The following is a 14,329-nucleotide window of genomic DNA, read 5'->3' as shown; positions in this document are numbered from 1 at the left end:
ACAGGAAGGAAAAAAGAAGGAAAGAATATAAAAGAAGAAAAAAACGAAGGAAGACAAGGAAAGAAGAGTCAAGCTGTGTGCTGACTGGGAAAATGTAGCATGGGACCATGATGCAGAAACAACATTTTTAGATGCTAACAATGACTGTATCAAGGAGCAATTAGGTAGGTGGTATACATGAGGGGAAATAACCCTCATTATGTTTCAAGCAGCAAAAACACAAGACCTGTTCCAAAATTTTACCACTGAAATACCTCATTGCAACAGTGACTAGTTTGCCCTGCAGAAACAAAAAGTATGCAAAACCCCCAAATTTACTGGATCTATGCTCAACAGAAAAAAATAAAACCCCCAAAAAAACCCAAAACCAAAATAAGGAATCTGGTCAAAGACAAAGCTGGAGAGAAGACAAAAAAGAGTTAAGTTCTTATAGGTGCTGATTGCTGAAAAATTCCATTTTGGAGAGACAAAGCAAATTTATACCACCAATCAAGAATGACTGGAGAAAGGTTGAGAGGGAGCTGGCACAACCAAACAGCAGGAATAAGGCAAGTTACTAGAAGAGAGAAGTAATCCTTTGAAAAGCTGAAGTTGTGTCCAAATATATTAAACCCAAACCAAAACAGCATGAGATTACTGCCCAAATAGAACATGCAGGAAAAAATTACAAAATTAGTACGAAATCATTCATTACATTATCTAGAACAGCAAGCCTGTCAAGAGTCTAAGGCCAAAGGATGATGAAGATATAAAAAGAGCACTCAGAGAAGATAAGGCCCTATCAGGCAGGCAAAATGAGTTCTTGTCGTCTGCCTGTACTGTAAGATGTTACTCTGCTGGAGCCCTTCTTTGCATGGCATGAATAGGAGGGATCCGCCTGAACAGAAACAAGGCAACAGGTCCAAATGGCACTCAATCCCAAGCTCTAGAGGAACTCAAGGATGAAACTATTGAATTATTAACTCTGATGCACAGCATCTTAAAACCAGTTTTGTGCCCGAGGACATGAACTTTGGAAATGAGATACCTATTTTTAACAATTTGAGGGGAGATTTGTGGATCTACATGCTTGTAAGTCTGGTGCCTGTCATAACACAAATCATGAGAAACTATAAAAAAGCATAGAATCGGTGGACACATGGGCAACTATGATTTTTTGAGTGTTAGCACAGCTCTCGCACACTGGGAGTACACCAGTTCTCTGAAGCAAGTAGACAAGATATCTTGCCAAAGGCTTTTAAGAAAACTAAGGATCAACAAAATAAGAGGGACGGTCCATGTTTTGATAAACAGCTGATTTAAACACATGAAAGAGAATAGGAGTAGGTGGCCTGTTCACCCACTAAAAGGAAATCCATAATGTACTCACAAGTTGAACACTGTGTGCACATCTCAAAAAGGATCTAGTAGAACCAGAGAGAAGCAAGGATGTGTGGAACAGCATCCACAGGAACAAGGACTTAACTAGAGTTCTGCATGGAAAAGAGGCAAATGGGAGAAAGATCTAGTCAATGTCTAAGTTTATAATAGCCATAATGTCCTAAAATGGCTGTATTTTCCAGTGTTTCATATTGGATATCAAATGAGCACTATGGAGTATCCAGTGAAGCTGGCAAATGGCAAGTTCAAAGTAAAAAAAGGGGCAATTCCTCACACCACATTGTCCCTGACACAGGACATTGAGGAAGCTGCATAACATCAGGGGGAAAGCAGGCAAGTTCATGGAAGAAAAAGCCCCTCTGGCTTGCTTAGCCATGCCTTAGGTGCAAAGTGTTGAAGACTGGGAAAGTACCCGTGCGACCTGTGCTTGCCCTGTTCTTAGGCAGTCTTTCCTTGGTGGCCACTGCTGCAGGCTGGTTACTGAACTAACCAAACTCTTTGTCTGGAAAAGCTGTTCTGATCTGACCTTCTCACATGGAGGCTCGTATGGATGTAAAATTCCTTTTACCAATGCTGACAGCCATTCTCACAGACCCTTCCAATGCTCTTGAGTGTAAAAGGTTATGTCTGGCAATGAAAGGTACCTCTGATAATGGTAAGTCATTGAATCAACTGCATCTGATATTATTTTGGTATGTGCATGTATTATACCTGCATAAATAAACATTAATCCAATGTTCCCAAGTTTTTAAACTACCAAAACCAAACTTGGAATTTTCAGTCAGCTTTTGCATCTTTGACAGGACAATGAAACCCTCCACAGCTCCTCCCTCCAGAGTTTGTAAAGAAAAAAAAAAGAATTTGTTAATGTTTCTATTTTGTTCACCAATAATATCCAGACTCCACTGTGTTAACGTTTTAAGTAGTAGTATGTCAGAAACCATTATGTACTCTTTTAGGGCTTTTCTGTGCCCCATTTTCTTCCATTTAGCACACTTCCCACCCAGTTCCCTCTTCCTTCTTCTAAGAAGGAACCTCTTCTTGAAGCTTAAAGTGCAAAGCTCCATCTGCCATCTGTTTCACCTAGACTGGTGCTCTGGTCTCCTTCAGTATGAGTGACGCCAATCTGATCACTGATTCTGGCAATGTTTGAGCTTATATGTTTGAGCTTATATGTTTGAGCATTGCAATACTATAAACAAAGATTAAAGAGGCACTGATATCAGGCAGGCTATGGGCTTCACAGCCAATACACATCTAGCTGTACATATAGAATGCTGTTTAATTTGAAATAGCTAAACATCATAATACAATCCCATCATCACCAACTGTATCATGAATATGGGATTTCACAAGTTGCTTCCCTCCTCTTTTCTCTTATTACTTATTTATACAGGAAACTGACAGAAATAACCACTTCCAAATCTAAATTGCTTCCGAACATCTTATCATATGACATTCTATGCAGGTGTTGATCATGCAGTGTTTCTGTCTAGTTATACAAAGTGTACCGTGGAGGATTTTCTTCGCACATCATCTGCTGTGCTAGTGCTGTTTGTGTTCAATTCCGAATCAAAATCCTTTATTCTGACTTGTTCTCTTTATCATTCACTGTTTTTCAAGTCCTTGCTCCCTGCCAAAAGTAAAATTTTCACCATGGTTTAATCTTTTATTTTCTAGCTCGCTCACATATTTTTATTTATTCCTTACACTTCGAAAATTTGCTTAATCCTGTCTTTTAATGTTACTCTTAGGAGTTTTGGAGTCCATCAAGGAATTTCTCAAACAATGTTAAAGTACAGTGTACCCATCTTTTCAAACTACTGAAGCGCCCTCAGCTCTTCTACGCATGTACACATCCCTGAAATTTAAATACTTCTTCCTCTAAGTAACTGTTAAGAAAAAGAAAGCATTGTTTTATAAGTCCAGTCCTTTTCTGTTGGATTGCTACCAAGTTTGCTGTTAATTTAAATAAAACAGTAGAGATGCAGTGAGCTAGAAAATGGATGATGGGACTCAGTTTGCTAGACAGAGGGGAAAAATATACAAAATTGCTCATCATTAGGAAAAAAAAAAATTCAAAACAAGCAGTATCAACTGTTTTTGAAATAACGAGGTGCTACTGCTTGGTAAGACTAACTTAAGCGAATGCTTTGCTCTCCTCGTTTATTCCTCCTTCAAGGCACCCGTAGCAAACATTCCTGTGCATCCCCGGCATTTACTGGTCCACATTTGCCCGCAGGCACACATCTCATCTTTGCACTTACTCATCCAAGCCGTACATCCGGACCCTTTACACCCGGACATCGTTAAGGAGCAGCTAGGTGGCGTACGGCCAAGACCAAGATGAAGCGGCTCAAAGTGGGAGTGAGGGTTTCGCAGGGCTGCGAGCAGGCGAGGGACCGGAGAGCGAGACAGAGCCTGTACCAGCGGCCGTGGTCCCCGGGCGGCCCCAGGGCTGCCCAGGCCTTGGAGCTCCGCAGCCGCCTAGCCTCCATCCCGCGGACAGCCCCCCGTCCATCAAGCGCTTCGGGCAGTGACTGGAGGCGAGGAGGAGAGCGGACAGTCACGTGCGGCGAGCCGCTCCTCCTGCCGCGACACCACGAGCGGCCGGGAGACAGCTCGGCTTCCGCCGCGGGGGAGGTGGAAAGGCGAGCAGAGCTCGGAGGGGCACAAAAGTCCTCGCAACCGGCGCGGCCCGCGCATCCCCCGTCGCCGGCCCTCCTCTCGCGAGATGTAGCAGCGCCCGGCGGGCTAAGAGGCTTTGACAGGCGGGCGAGCGCTGAGGCGCCGCGGCCCCCCGCCCCGAGCCAGGTGCTGCCCGCCCCCCGCAACTACTCCCCGGGTTGCCGCGGGGCGGATGCGGCGGCGGCCATAGTTTGGGCCGGGAGAAGCCGCCGCCCTCCCCGCGAGCGCCGCTGGCGGGCCGGGGAGCCGCTCCCGCCGCCGCAGTCGGCAGCGGGCGGAGCCTGGGGAGCAGGCGGCGCCGGCGGCCGACAGCATCTCGCCTCCGCCCGAGCGGGGAAGCGAGCGAGCTCGACGAGGCGGCGCGGGCCGGTTCGCGTCCAAGTTCCTGCCTCTGCGCAGCGGGGATCAGGTGGAGCGGGCGGAGGGCGGGGGTGGGGAGGCGGAGGGCACCGGGGGCCATTTCCTTGTCGGCTCCGTCGCTCCGCGCCGGCCGGGGGCCCCGCGCCGCTCCTTCCTGCTGAAGCCCCGGTGGGCTCGCCCTCCGCGGCCGCTCCTACCCGCGTGGCGCTGTCAGAGCGGCGGGTGGCGCCTTCGCGTAGCGGGCGCGCTTGGTGGAAGGCGAGTGGGGGCAGGAAGGCGGTAAGGGCGGAAGGAGAGAGCAGCCGGTGCAGGGCGAGAAGGCGGTGGGGCTGGGTCTTGCTGAAGGGGCGCGGAGCGGAGAGAGGCGTAGCCGCACCGGCGGCATCATCACCTGGCGCTGCAGGCGGGGGAAGGGCGGAGCCTGGCGTTGTCTGCGGCGCGCTGCAGCCCCGGGCGCTGGTTGGTTTAAAGCAGCGGAGCTGCCGCTGCGAGGGGTGTTCAGAGCAGTTGGGGCCGCCGTTGCGCGCAGTGCTCGATCAGCGAGGTGCAGGCAATGGAGGGCAAGCAGCAGCTGCCGCCCGGCCCCACCGTGCCGGGGGTCGCGGGCGAGGAGGGGCGCTCGGGGGAGGGCAAAGATGCAGTGGGCAGACCGCTGGGTCCCACGCCGAGCCAGAGCCGCTTCCAGGTGGACCTGGTGGCCGAGGGCGCCGGCCGCACGGCCGAGGAGCCCCTGAAGGCGAGCGGGGAAGGTGGCGCGGCGGGGAAGGGCAGTGAGGAAGCCAAGGGCAGGTTTCGGGTGAACTTCGTGGACCCATCGGCCGGCGACGAGAGCCCCGGCGAGCTGGGGGGCGGCAGCTTGGAGGGTGGCAATGTCAGCTTCCAGAACGGCGGCGACACGGTGCTGAGCGAGGGCAGCCTCCACTCCGGCGGGCAGCACCACTACTACTACGACACCCACACCAACACCTACTACCTGCGCACCTTCGGCCACAATACCATGGACGCCGTGCCCCGCATCGACCACTACCGCCACACAGCCGCCGACCTGGGCGAGAAGCTCCTCCGGCCCAGCCTGGCCGAGCTGCACGATGAGCTAGACAAGGTGAGCGGCCGCTGCATACCCCCGTCCTTCCCCGGGCCGCCTCTGCGCCGGGCGGAGAGCGGCCCGGCCTCCGCGTTGTGCCCCGGCGGGGCCGCCCTTGCCGCTTGCGCGCCTCGGAGCGTGCCGGCGCTTGATGTGTGTCGACGGCGGTGCAAGGAAAAAGCTAAAAGCTCGCTGAGCCTGGAGGAGGCGCAAACACTGCGAATGCATCGGGTCGCTTGCCGATTTTTTTGTTGTTACCGGTTTTTTTCTCCCCTCGTGACGCAGGGGGGTTTTTCACCCCTGTATTTTTGGGAGATGATCCCCATGGTGAGAGGTAGTTACCGCTGTAGATTTGCGGTGCAAATGTTTTCTCCGTAACCGAGAGAAGATCTGTTATAGGCGCAACGGTTTTTCACTTCTGGCTCATATCGCTTTCAACAGATAAGGGATTTGTATTAGTTTGGGAAGGGGAATTAAAATATTTGGAAGAGATGTAAAAAAAAAAAAAAAAAAAAGAAGGATGTGCTGGCCTTTAATAGCGACAAGAGGTTTGTCTCCTAACCAGCTGAAAATGCCTGCCTGTCCCTGCGCGTGCAGTGCCGAACCAAACCGCCTTCGGCGTGATGCTGAGGCTGTACAGATACAACTGAGGCTGCTTCTTCCTTAAGGAGCCTTTTCAGTCATACTGAGTAGCCCTGCGTGTGAGGGCGTCGTGATCAAGGCTTCAAAATTTTTGAAGCTGTGCGTGTCAAGGTTTTTCTATTTTAAACTAGTCAGTATGTTATTGGAAACGAGTTACAGTGAAAACTTGTGTGCATTGTAGGCTGTCTTTATTAAAAAGCAAATTTTAGCTGAACCTGGAATTAATGTAATGTATTTTTTAGGTCATGATTAAACTATCACGACTAAACTAAAGCCAGACCAAACTATTGTAATGCTGTTTTCTTGCAGTCTGAAAATTGCCGCTTGGTTGTGCTCTAAGAAATCATTGTACTATTGGGTTTTTCTGCTAGGTTTAGGGAAATAAAGGAACGTACAGGCCACATCCTAATGATATGAAGAATATTCTGTTTTCAGAGCTTCTTTCATCCCACCTTTCACTCCTTATAGGTGGACTTCCCTGAGAAAATGTGTGTTCTTTTGAGACTGTCCTGTTTCACACCATTATTGGGCAGAAGGGTTTTTTTGGGGGGTGTGGTGATTCTTGAAGTGTGGGGTTGTTTTTTTTTTTTTTTGAAACTGACTCTTCATCTGTTCCGATAGAAATAATTGATGTGCTATAGAGATACTTCCTTGCAATATCAAAGATTAGATATAAAAATAATTACTAACTGTAAGAGCAAATGATTTTTGCCTTTCAGGTCCCCTCCTGATGGAGGTAAATGATGTTCTGTAGTCTGATGCTAAATTAGTATGGAATGGAAGTTGGCAATTAGTGTCTTCAGCATGGAGTTAGATGTGTTATAAATAAACCACTTAATATATGTGAAAACACACTGATTTTTAATTTTTTCCCCAATTTCTGACTTGTGGTCCATGATGTGATGACCGGGTCTTTACATGCTCTGTTCTATGAGTAGAACATTACTTGAATTTCTAAGCTTGGCAGATAGGTTTTCAGTGTGTTTATACTGCAGTAGTCAAGAAAGCTCTTTATGACACCAGTAAGACATTTCAGTGCAGAATCTGACTTATTCTGGAACTATAGTGTCTAAAAGCGTGATTTCTTCATGTTTCGTAACTGCTTGCCATGCTCTGTATTCTTGGTAGGTTATGGTGTAGAGGAGCTGTAGATGACCTAATTACAGGATCATTATCAGAACAGTTTCCTTGTGAGGATTGATTAACTCAAATTATCTACTTCTCAGATGTCACAAATTTGTTATGCAGTGTGGATAGGTGTCTAGGTGAAGATTTTTTTTTTAAAGTGATGTCCTGTCTGCTGTGCCCTCCTCCCTACCACCAAAAAAAACCCCAAAAACCATCAAAACCAAAAAGTTAGGGGATGGAATATGGAATTCAAGTTACACTTGATATTATACTTAAGTAAAATTCTCATGGTATAAACTTAAGAAGTTAAGTTCTGCATGGTAACTCAAGTTGTTCTATTGCGGGATATTTCATTTCCAAAGCAATTGGCACGTTAGCAAGCATTTAGGCTTATATGAAGAAAAGAAGCGATTATTTTTGCTTCAGACTTAGCAAAACAGTTTGCAAGATAAAGTTGAGAACACAAAAGCTTTTAGTAAGGCTGTATCATGCATACTAATAGCATTGGATACCTACTTTTTTGCCCATCTCTGAAGTATAAATATACCACATGTGTGATTATGTACTTGATTTCTGGCCACGGAGTGCTGGTGGCACTTTTAAATCATGATGGCACCGTATATGTGAAAGATGTTCCCAAAGCTATTGTGCTTTTTTTTGCTGTGTTTCAGGGGGCTTATTGTCTCCATTCCCAAAGTGACTTCAGTTCCTGCTGACTAACAATAGTGGTCTCTAGTGTTGAATAATACTATGCGTTACAGAAGATACTGTGTTTGCTTTTAAGAAATTGAAAAATTAAGCTCCCTCTTTAGCTGTGGTTTCTATATTAACTTGTACAGCATGTAAGTCAAAGACTTAGTAGGGCAGCTGGTACAAACATCCTGGTACCATTATATAAAATTTGTATTATATAAGGATTTATTATAATGCCCCTGCTTCTTGACCTGGTACATCAATGTTGGCAGTTACTTTGTGTTAAGACTGACCCAAAAAATGTGTTCACCAACAATGTGGTTCACTGCTTTGAATGCAGCAATTTCATCTTGCAGTTAAAGATTGTGCTATTCTTTTTAAAAAGTAAATAAATGATGTGAGGCATTGTGCAGTAATGTTGATGCTAGTGCCAATTACGGAACAGGTTTTTTTTACTTAGTTTTGTTTACAAGCTTCATATGTCTAATTCTTCTGTTCTCACAGAAAAGCACTGTTGGAGGAAGATTTCGCAGTTTGAGGAAGATGCACATACACATGCAGAAGGGGTTCCTTTTGAGAAGGGTTTGCCTTGCTGTCCTGGTAGGGTCGGTGTCTAACCACCTCAGATTTCAAGTGGTTGTTCCAACAGTGGCTTTCCTAGCAGAAAAGAATGGGATTGTTCTTGAAACTGGTTGTGAAAACACAGCTGGGTGATGCTGCAGTGGATGTATTGCTTACTACTGATCTTGGTCTATCATGTTAAATTTCACATGAGGGGTCACTGACTGCAGATAGTAATCAATCTGTTGCTTACCCAATTGGTGTGCATTAATCTTAATCGGCTTTAGAGAGATGATAGAGGGAATTTGGTGATGTTGTTACAGTTGCTAATCTCATAAATAAGATGATAGTTTGCAGGAGCATTAGTCTCTAGAGATGTAGAGGTGAGAGGATGGTTATTAATGAAGTGGGAGGGAACTGGCATACCATGATATGTAGGTTTTTGTTGCAGTTGCAGCGGTGTCCCCTGCCCTTTTGAGGGGATCTGCCTTCAGATAGTAGGAAGATTAAAAGCATCCTAGCTTTTCTTAATTCTTTTTTTTCTTTTTTTTTTCTATCTTGCCATTTAGGAATATCTGTTTTCCCTAGGTCAGCTACATCTGTAAGTAAATCTATAGCCTGTAGAAGACATTCCATCTGCCTTTGTCTTCCTTAATGTAAAAATTACCATGCCATAATGTCATAGACCTTATGGTTCTGGAAGATGAATACTTTTAAAGTAGGCAGAATTGGAACATGGTTTAGTAATCCACTACTATGCATTAATTTATAATTTTTCTGTATAGCATTACCTTAATTGGGGAGGGGTTTTTTTGGAAGAATAAGCTTATCAGATCAGAATCACTTACATATTGTTAGGTTTTTTGTGCAGTCATTTATAGCTGTGCTAAGTAGATGTTATGTGAACCAAGCCCTCTACTGGCAGCTTTGTTTTGTTTGTTGAATACTCACTTAGAGTACTAGTTGATTCCCTTGACAGGCTAGAAGGTAGTGATCTCAGAGGAAGATCTTTACACCACCCCCACTCTCCCAGCCCAAATAAAAAAAAACCAACACAACTGAAAACAACAAACAAAAAAACCCAAAGGCATTTAAAAACACAAGTGTGCTTTGTTTCCTCCCACACAGAAATCCATGCACCTGTTCTCTGAATTTGGAGACAGAGTAAGAAGACATTACTGATACTCTTGATGCAGAATTGAGATTTCTATTTGTTTTTACTCAAGTTGGATGACTATAATTTTTTTAAACTGTCGTTTTGGCTTTGATTGTATTTTCTCAGTCATTGCAGTTTTTCCTCTTATGTGGTAACTTAAAATGGTTAACTTAAGCACAGTGAAAAGTCTGTGTATCACACTGCTTTTTAACAAAGAAGGTATTCTCTCTTGAAAATGTTCAATGACTGCTGCACCTCTAACATTTGTGGTTAGGGTTCCTGATTTGCGTCTGCTTAGCCTGTAAAGAAAACAGAGCTCAGCTAAAGATGCATAAGAGGCTAAATGATGATTCTAGGCTGTCAGGCTAGCTGACAATGTTATGTAAGGTCTACCTTTTAAAAATGCTTCCTCCCCTCCCTGCTGGAAGACCCTCTTTGCAGACAGTTTTTATTGCGCTACCTTGCTGAATCTTGCTTACAATCAAGAGGTCTCTTAGTTCTTGAGTCAGTATGATTTAATTCAGATGGCTTCTTTTCCTTCTTGCTTTCCTTTATATTTGTAAGCAGAACTTGAAATTTCTTTCTGAACTTCATTGTGATAAACTAAAACATCTTTTAATCTTGGTCTCTGTGCTCTTGGTCATCCTAGAAGCCTTTAATTTGTGACTGCTCTAGTTCATCACTATTGAGAAACAGCTCAATGCACCTGTACTCAGATGAGGCTTTACTAGCATCCTGCAAAGTGGTGTTTTTATGCTTTTTCAATCTGTGTGGAAAATCCTCACTTTGCTTATCCTGATACCCCACTTAATTATCACCATCTTCATCAAGGGAAGAAAAAATAAAAATGTACTGCTCTGCTTCCAGCACTAAATCATATTAGTCAGCCAGGGTTTGTATTTTATAAGAACCATGTGTATTTGTCATTTTACAGTGCCTGATGCTTCAGCCTTTCTTATCTGATCTTTGTGATAAATCTTTAGTCCAAAACACCTATAATGAAACTCTTGAACTGTTTTCAGCAAACTGCTAATATTGTTCTTACTCCTTTGTTTTTGTTTTTTTCCAGAGAAACTGGAAATAACTGAATGCTGTTAACAGGTTACAGTATCACAATAGAAGTGTGGGCTGCTGCTGGAAGGAGTGCTTCTGTGCTCTCTTTTGTGGTGATGTTTGTATTTTTGAGTTGGATCTGGGAGCGAGCTGGTTTACAGAAAGGAAACGCTCCCCAGCTGCAAAATCTTGCAGTGGATGTGGTGAGTCAGTTCCCCAAGCTAATATACCAGTGGTCTCCACAATCTTTTGACCGCATGCTCGTATCAATAGAAAAATTTTTGAGCATGCACCCCTATTAAACATATATTTTACTTATAAATTATATACGTGTACTACTGTACTCCTATTGTGTATGGTACAAAATAAAAATTAAAGCATAAGATAAAGATGAAACAAACACTTTCAGAAAACTTTTGTACTTTGTTAACATCAGAAAAAAATTTTCTTCCCATACTCCCAATGGGCTGTCTTGTGCACCCCTTGGAGACCACTGCAATGTGCTCTGTGCCCCTTGAGTGCTCATGTCAGAAAAAGAAGCACTGTAATTAGCCAGAACAGTACAACTAGGGAAGGAAGGAGGGCGAGTGCCTGTTTGGAGGAGCTTGTCTGGGTGTTTTTGGTTTGTTTTTTTTTTTTAATAAGCCAATCTTAGCTGACATTATCAGTATCAATGACTAGTTCAAGACCAGAACGTGAAAGAATAGCAATAACTTCTCTCTAGCTAGACATCTTTTTTTTTTCAGCATAAGCTATTTCAGAACTGATTAAAGAGGAAGGTGCTGCAGAATTCATCTTCATATTGACTTTTTTCCTTTGGAACTGCATTTCATTAGACCTCACATGATTCTCATTCTTGAAGAACAGTCTTGCAGAGGAGGAGGTTGGCAAGATCAATATCTTGGAGTAATTCAAACCAGTGTGCTACATTCTCTGTTGTATCCTTCAGATTTTTTCCTAAAGCTCCATATCATAGTCATACATGGGCAATCACAAACCCATTCCACACACGCCCCCCGCCTTTTGATATGGGTAATAGCAATTGCAATATGGTCATTTGTTCACTACTAAAATATTTTTTTTAAATAGTTGACTTAGAATTGTTTGCTTTTCAATATTTTTTGAAGTTATCCAGTTGTTGTGGCTTGAGATCTTGGAACATCTTTGATTTATTTCTACACTTCAGCATGCCTTTTAGGCCTAATAAAACTTACTGAGAGTTCTTTTTATGCATAAAAACTAAGATGCATTATCTGTGCCTAATAAACTTAACTGACTTAAGGATGCAGTGATATAAAAAAAAGTACAAAATTCCATTCTAACAAGGAAACCTATCTTTTTCATCTTCATTTTGGTAGTTAATTTTGCTTCTTCAGAAGAACTTCTGTTTCAGACTATTCAGGATTTTTTTTTTTAATTCAAATAAAATAGCTATAAAAGAACCCTGTGATGCTAGGTTATGTTTCAACCTACCTGGAGGGTTTACACCATAAAAGAGACTCCTAAAACTATTTAGAGACTCCTAAAACTATTCTGAGTAATACTGCTCTGGAGCTCTAAGAAGTTTGGTAACTTTGACTTGAATGTAGTGCTGTACTGCCTGAACGTACCAGCTCTGCTCAGTGCTGGCTCAGGGGCTGTGCCTATAGCCATATCCACCACTTCATGGCATGATGTTAAAAATTCAGGCAGTACTTAATTGGTTTTTAAGATTATTTCACTGGGCTGCTTAGACAATAGGTTAAATGTAATTTTTCATGAACTTAATACACTTAGAACTAGACTTAAAATGGGAAGTTTTATTAAGGTTACTGCTGCATACTGTGGTACACTTGTTCCCCATCCCCTACCTCTTGAATGGAAAGTGTGTGATTCTGTTTTGCAGAAGTGGATGAAAACCAAAATGTGTTAAGAGCAGGAATGCTTCAAATTAACCTTTTTTTTTGTGGGGGAGTGGATATGGAAGAAGACTTGGGAGTATGCTGTGTTGAAAACTAGTTCTTGAGCAGGATTGAAACGGATTGTCTTTTGTCGTTATTTACAGAACACTGTATTTTTTTGGACTATACTTGAACATGCAAAACTGCTGTGCAAGAGGCTTGCCAATAGGATTTAATTCAGCTGTTAAGCAATCAAATGCTGCCTCTGCTTCATTCTGGAGAATAAGAAAATTATATGAAAAACTTAAAAGGTGTCTAACCATTAGAGATGTATCAGGATTAGGTTTTTCAGATAATCAAGTGAAAACTACCTGTGTTCAGAGCCTGGATCTGTTTTCCTGAGAAGTATGACTTCTCTTTTCATACCAATGGATATCAAAAGGATTATGATGCTCAGTGCATAGTAATGAATAATTACTTTGATAATCTTTCATAGTACAATTGTTCTTCAGGAAAGGATCAAATACATGGGGCGGGAAATTGCACAAGTAGTTTGGCTCTAGAGAGGGCACGAAAGAAGTGATCCATCAAAAACAGAACTGAGGTATATTCTCGAGATGTGAAGTAGACTACAGATGGTTTTTTTTTTTCCTCTTAAAGTGGATGGATTGGTTGCCCCCACACTTCTGCAGGAAGTCATGCCTCCTTTTTTGGCAAAGGAAGTCTATTTGTTTGGGGGTTTGTGGTTTTGTTTTTTTGTTTTTTTTTTTTTAAATGTGGCAGAACATGTTGACTCTTCTTGAGAGGAAGGCCTGACTGCTGACAGTATTTCTGTATTACAAGTAGTACATCATACTACTTGTAAGGATTGGGAGGAAGAATGAGGAGGAATGGATGATTCTCTATCTCTTTAAAAGAATTCAAGTAAAAATGGCTTTTACAATCAGAATATATATACACACACACTCTCTCTCACAAAAATTGCTTAGTGTTTCTCTGTTAAAAGCAGTATTGAGTTGCAAGACACTGAAATACATGCTGATGGCAGAGACGTGTAGCTGGTTAATTCTTCAGTTGACATGTTAATTGTAACTATAAATTTCTTCTGTTTAACATTGTTCCACTGTAATCAAAGTACAACAGACCTTAATTTCAGCTTAAGGTAACATTAACATTCTATGTTGGATACAATCTCTTTTAAAATCTCTGGAAGTAGGTGCCAAAAGTATTTGCTGCTTTATTTTAAATTTCTAGTTGTAGAGAAGGTAATATAGTCACAGCACTTAAATTTTGGTCTCTTGGCTGCAAACCTGAAAAGGATTTCCTTTGAGTAACCGATGATTGAAGCTGTTCGTGTTTGATGCCAAGGAATCCTGAGTTTTAAGAACAGATCTTATTTTGTCTGGGTAATTTATCTCCTGTTGCTGTGGCTACCCCCTGGATGCCATTTAATGGGTTAGTAGGCTTTTTTTAGGTTATGACTGTAGAGATACTGGAACCACAGGTCAGTAGCAGCATTTTACGCGAGCTTCAGACAAGGAGTGGGAATTATTCTATTAGCAGATTTGCTGTAATTCATTCCTGGTTTAAAACCAAGCTATAAAGTACCTAATAGGACTGCTGAATTTTCTGAACTGTAGTCAACAGCTAGTCATTGCACAATGTTCCCTGGAAGTGTATGGGTTTTGAGTCTGTTATTTAAAG

General features: G+C 43.0%; 1 protein-coding gene across 2 annotated transcripts in view; it reads left to right on the top strand.

The window, feature by feature from the left end:
• The first annotated feature begins 4,853 nt into the window (after window positions 1–4,853).
• Window positions 4,854–14,329, top strand: part of SLC12A2 (solute carrier family 12 member 2) — a 58,932-nt gene continuing 49,456 nt past the window's right edge. For both annotated transcript variants that reach the window (XM_075740356.1, XM_075740355.1), the window contains exon 1: window positions 4,854–5,530. In XM_075740356.1, the coding sequence (XP_075596471.1) occupies window positions 4,982–5,530 (549 nt within the window). In that variant the 5' untranslated portion in view covers window positions 4,854–4,981. The remainder of the gene's footprint in view (window positions 5,531–14,329) is intronic.

The sequence above is a fragment of the Balearica regulorum genome, chromosome Z (assembly GCF_011004875.1).
Source record: "Balearica regulorum gibbericeps isolate bBalReg1 chromosome Z, bBalReg1.pri, whole genome shotgun sequence".
NCBI lineage: Eukaryota > Metazoa > Chordata > Aves > Gruiformes > Gruidae > Balearica > Balearica regulorum.
Note: the sequence above shows the minus strand (reverse complement) of the source record. Positions and strands in the feature narration are given on the sequence as shown.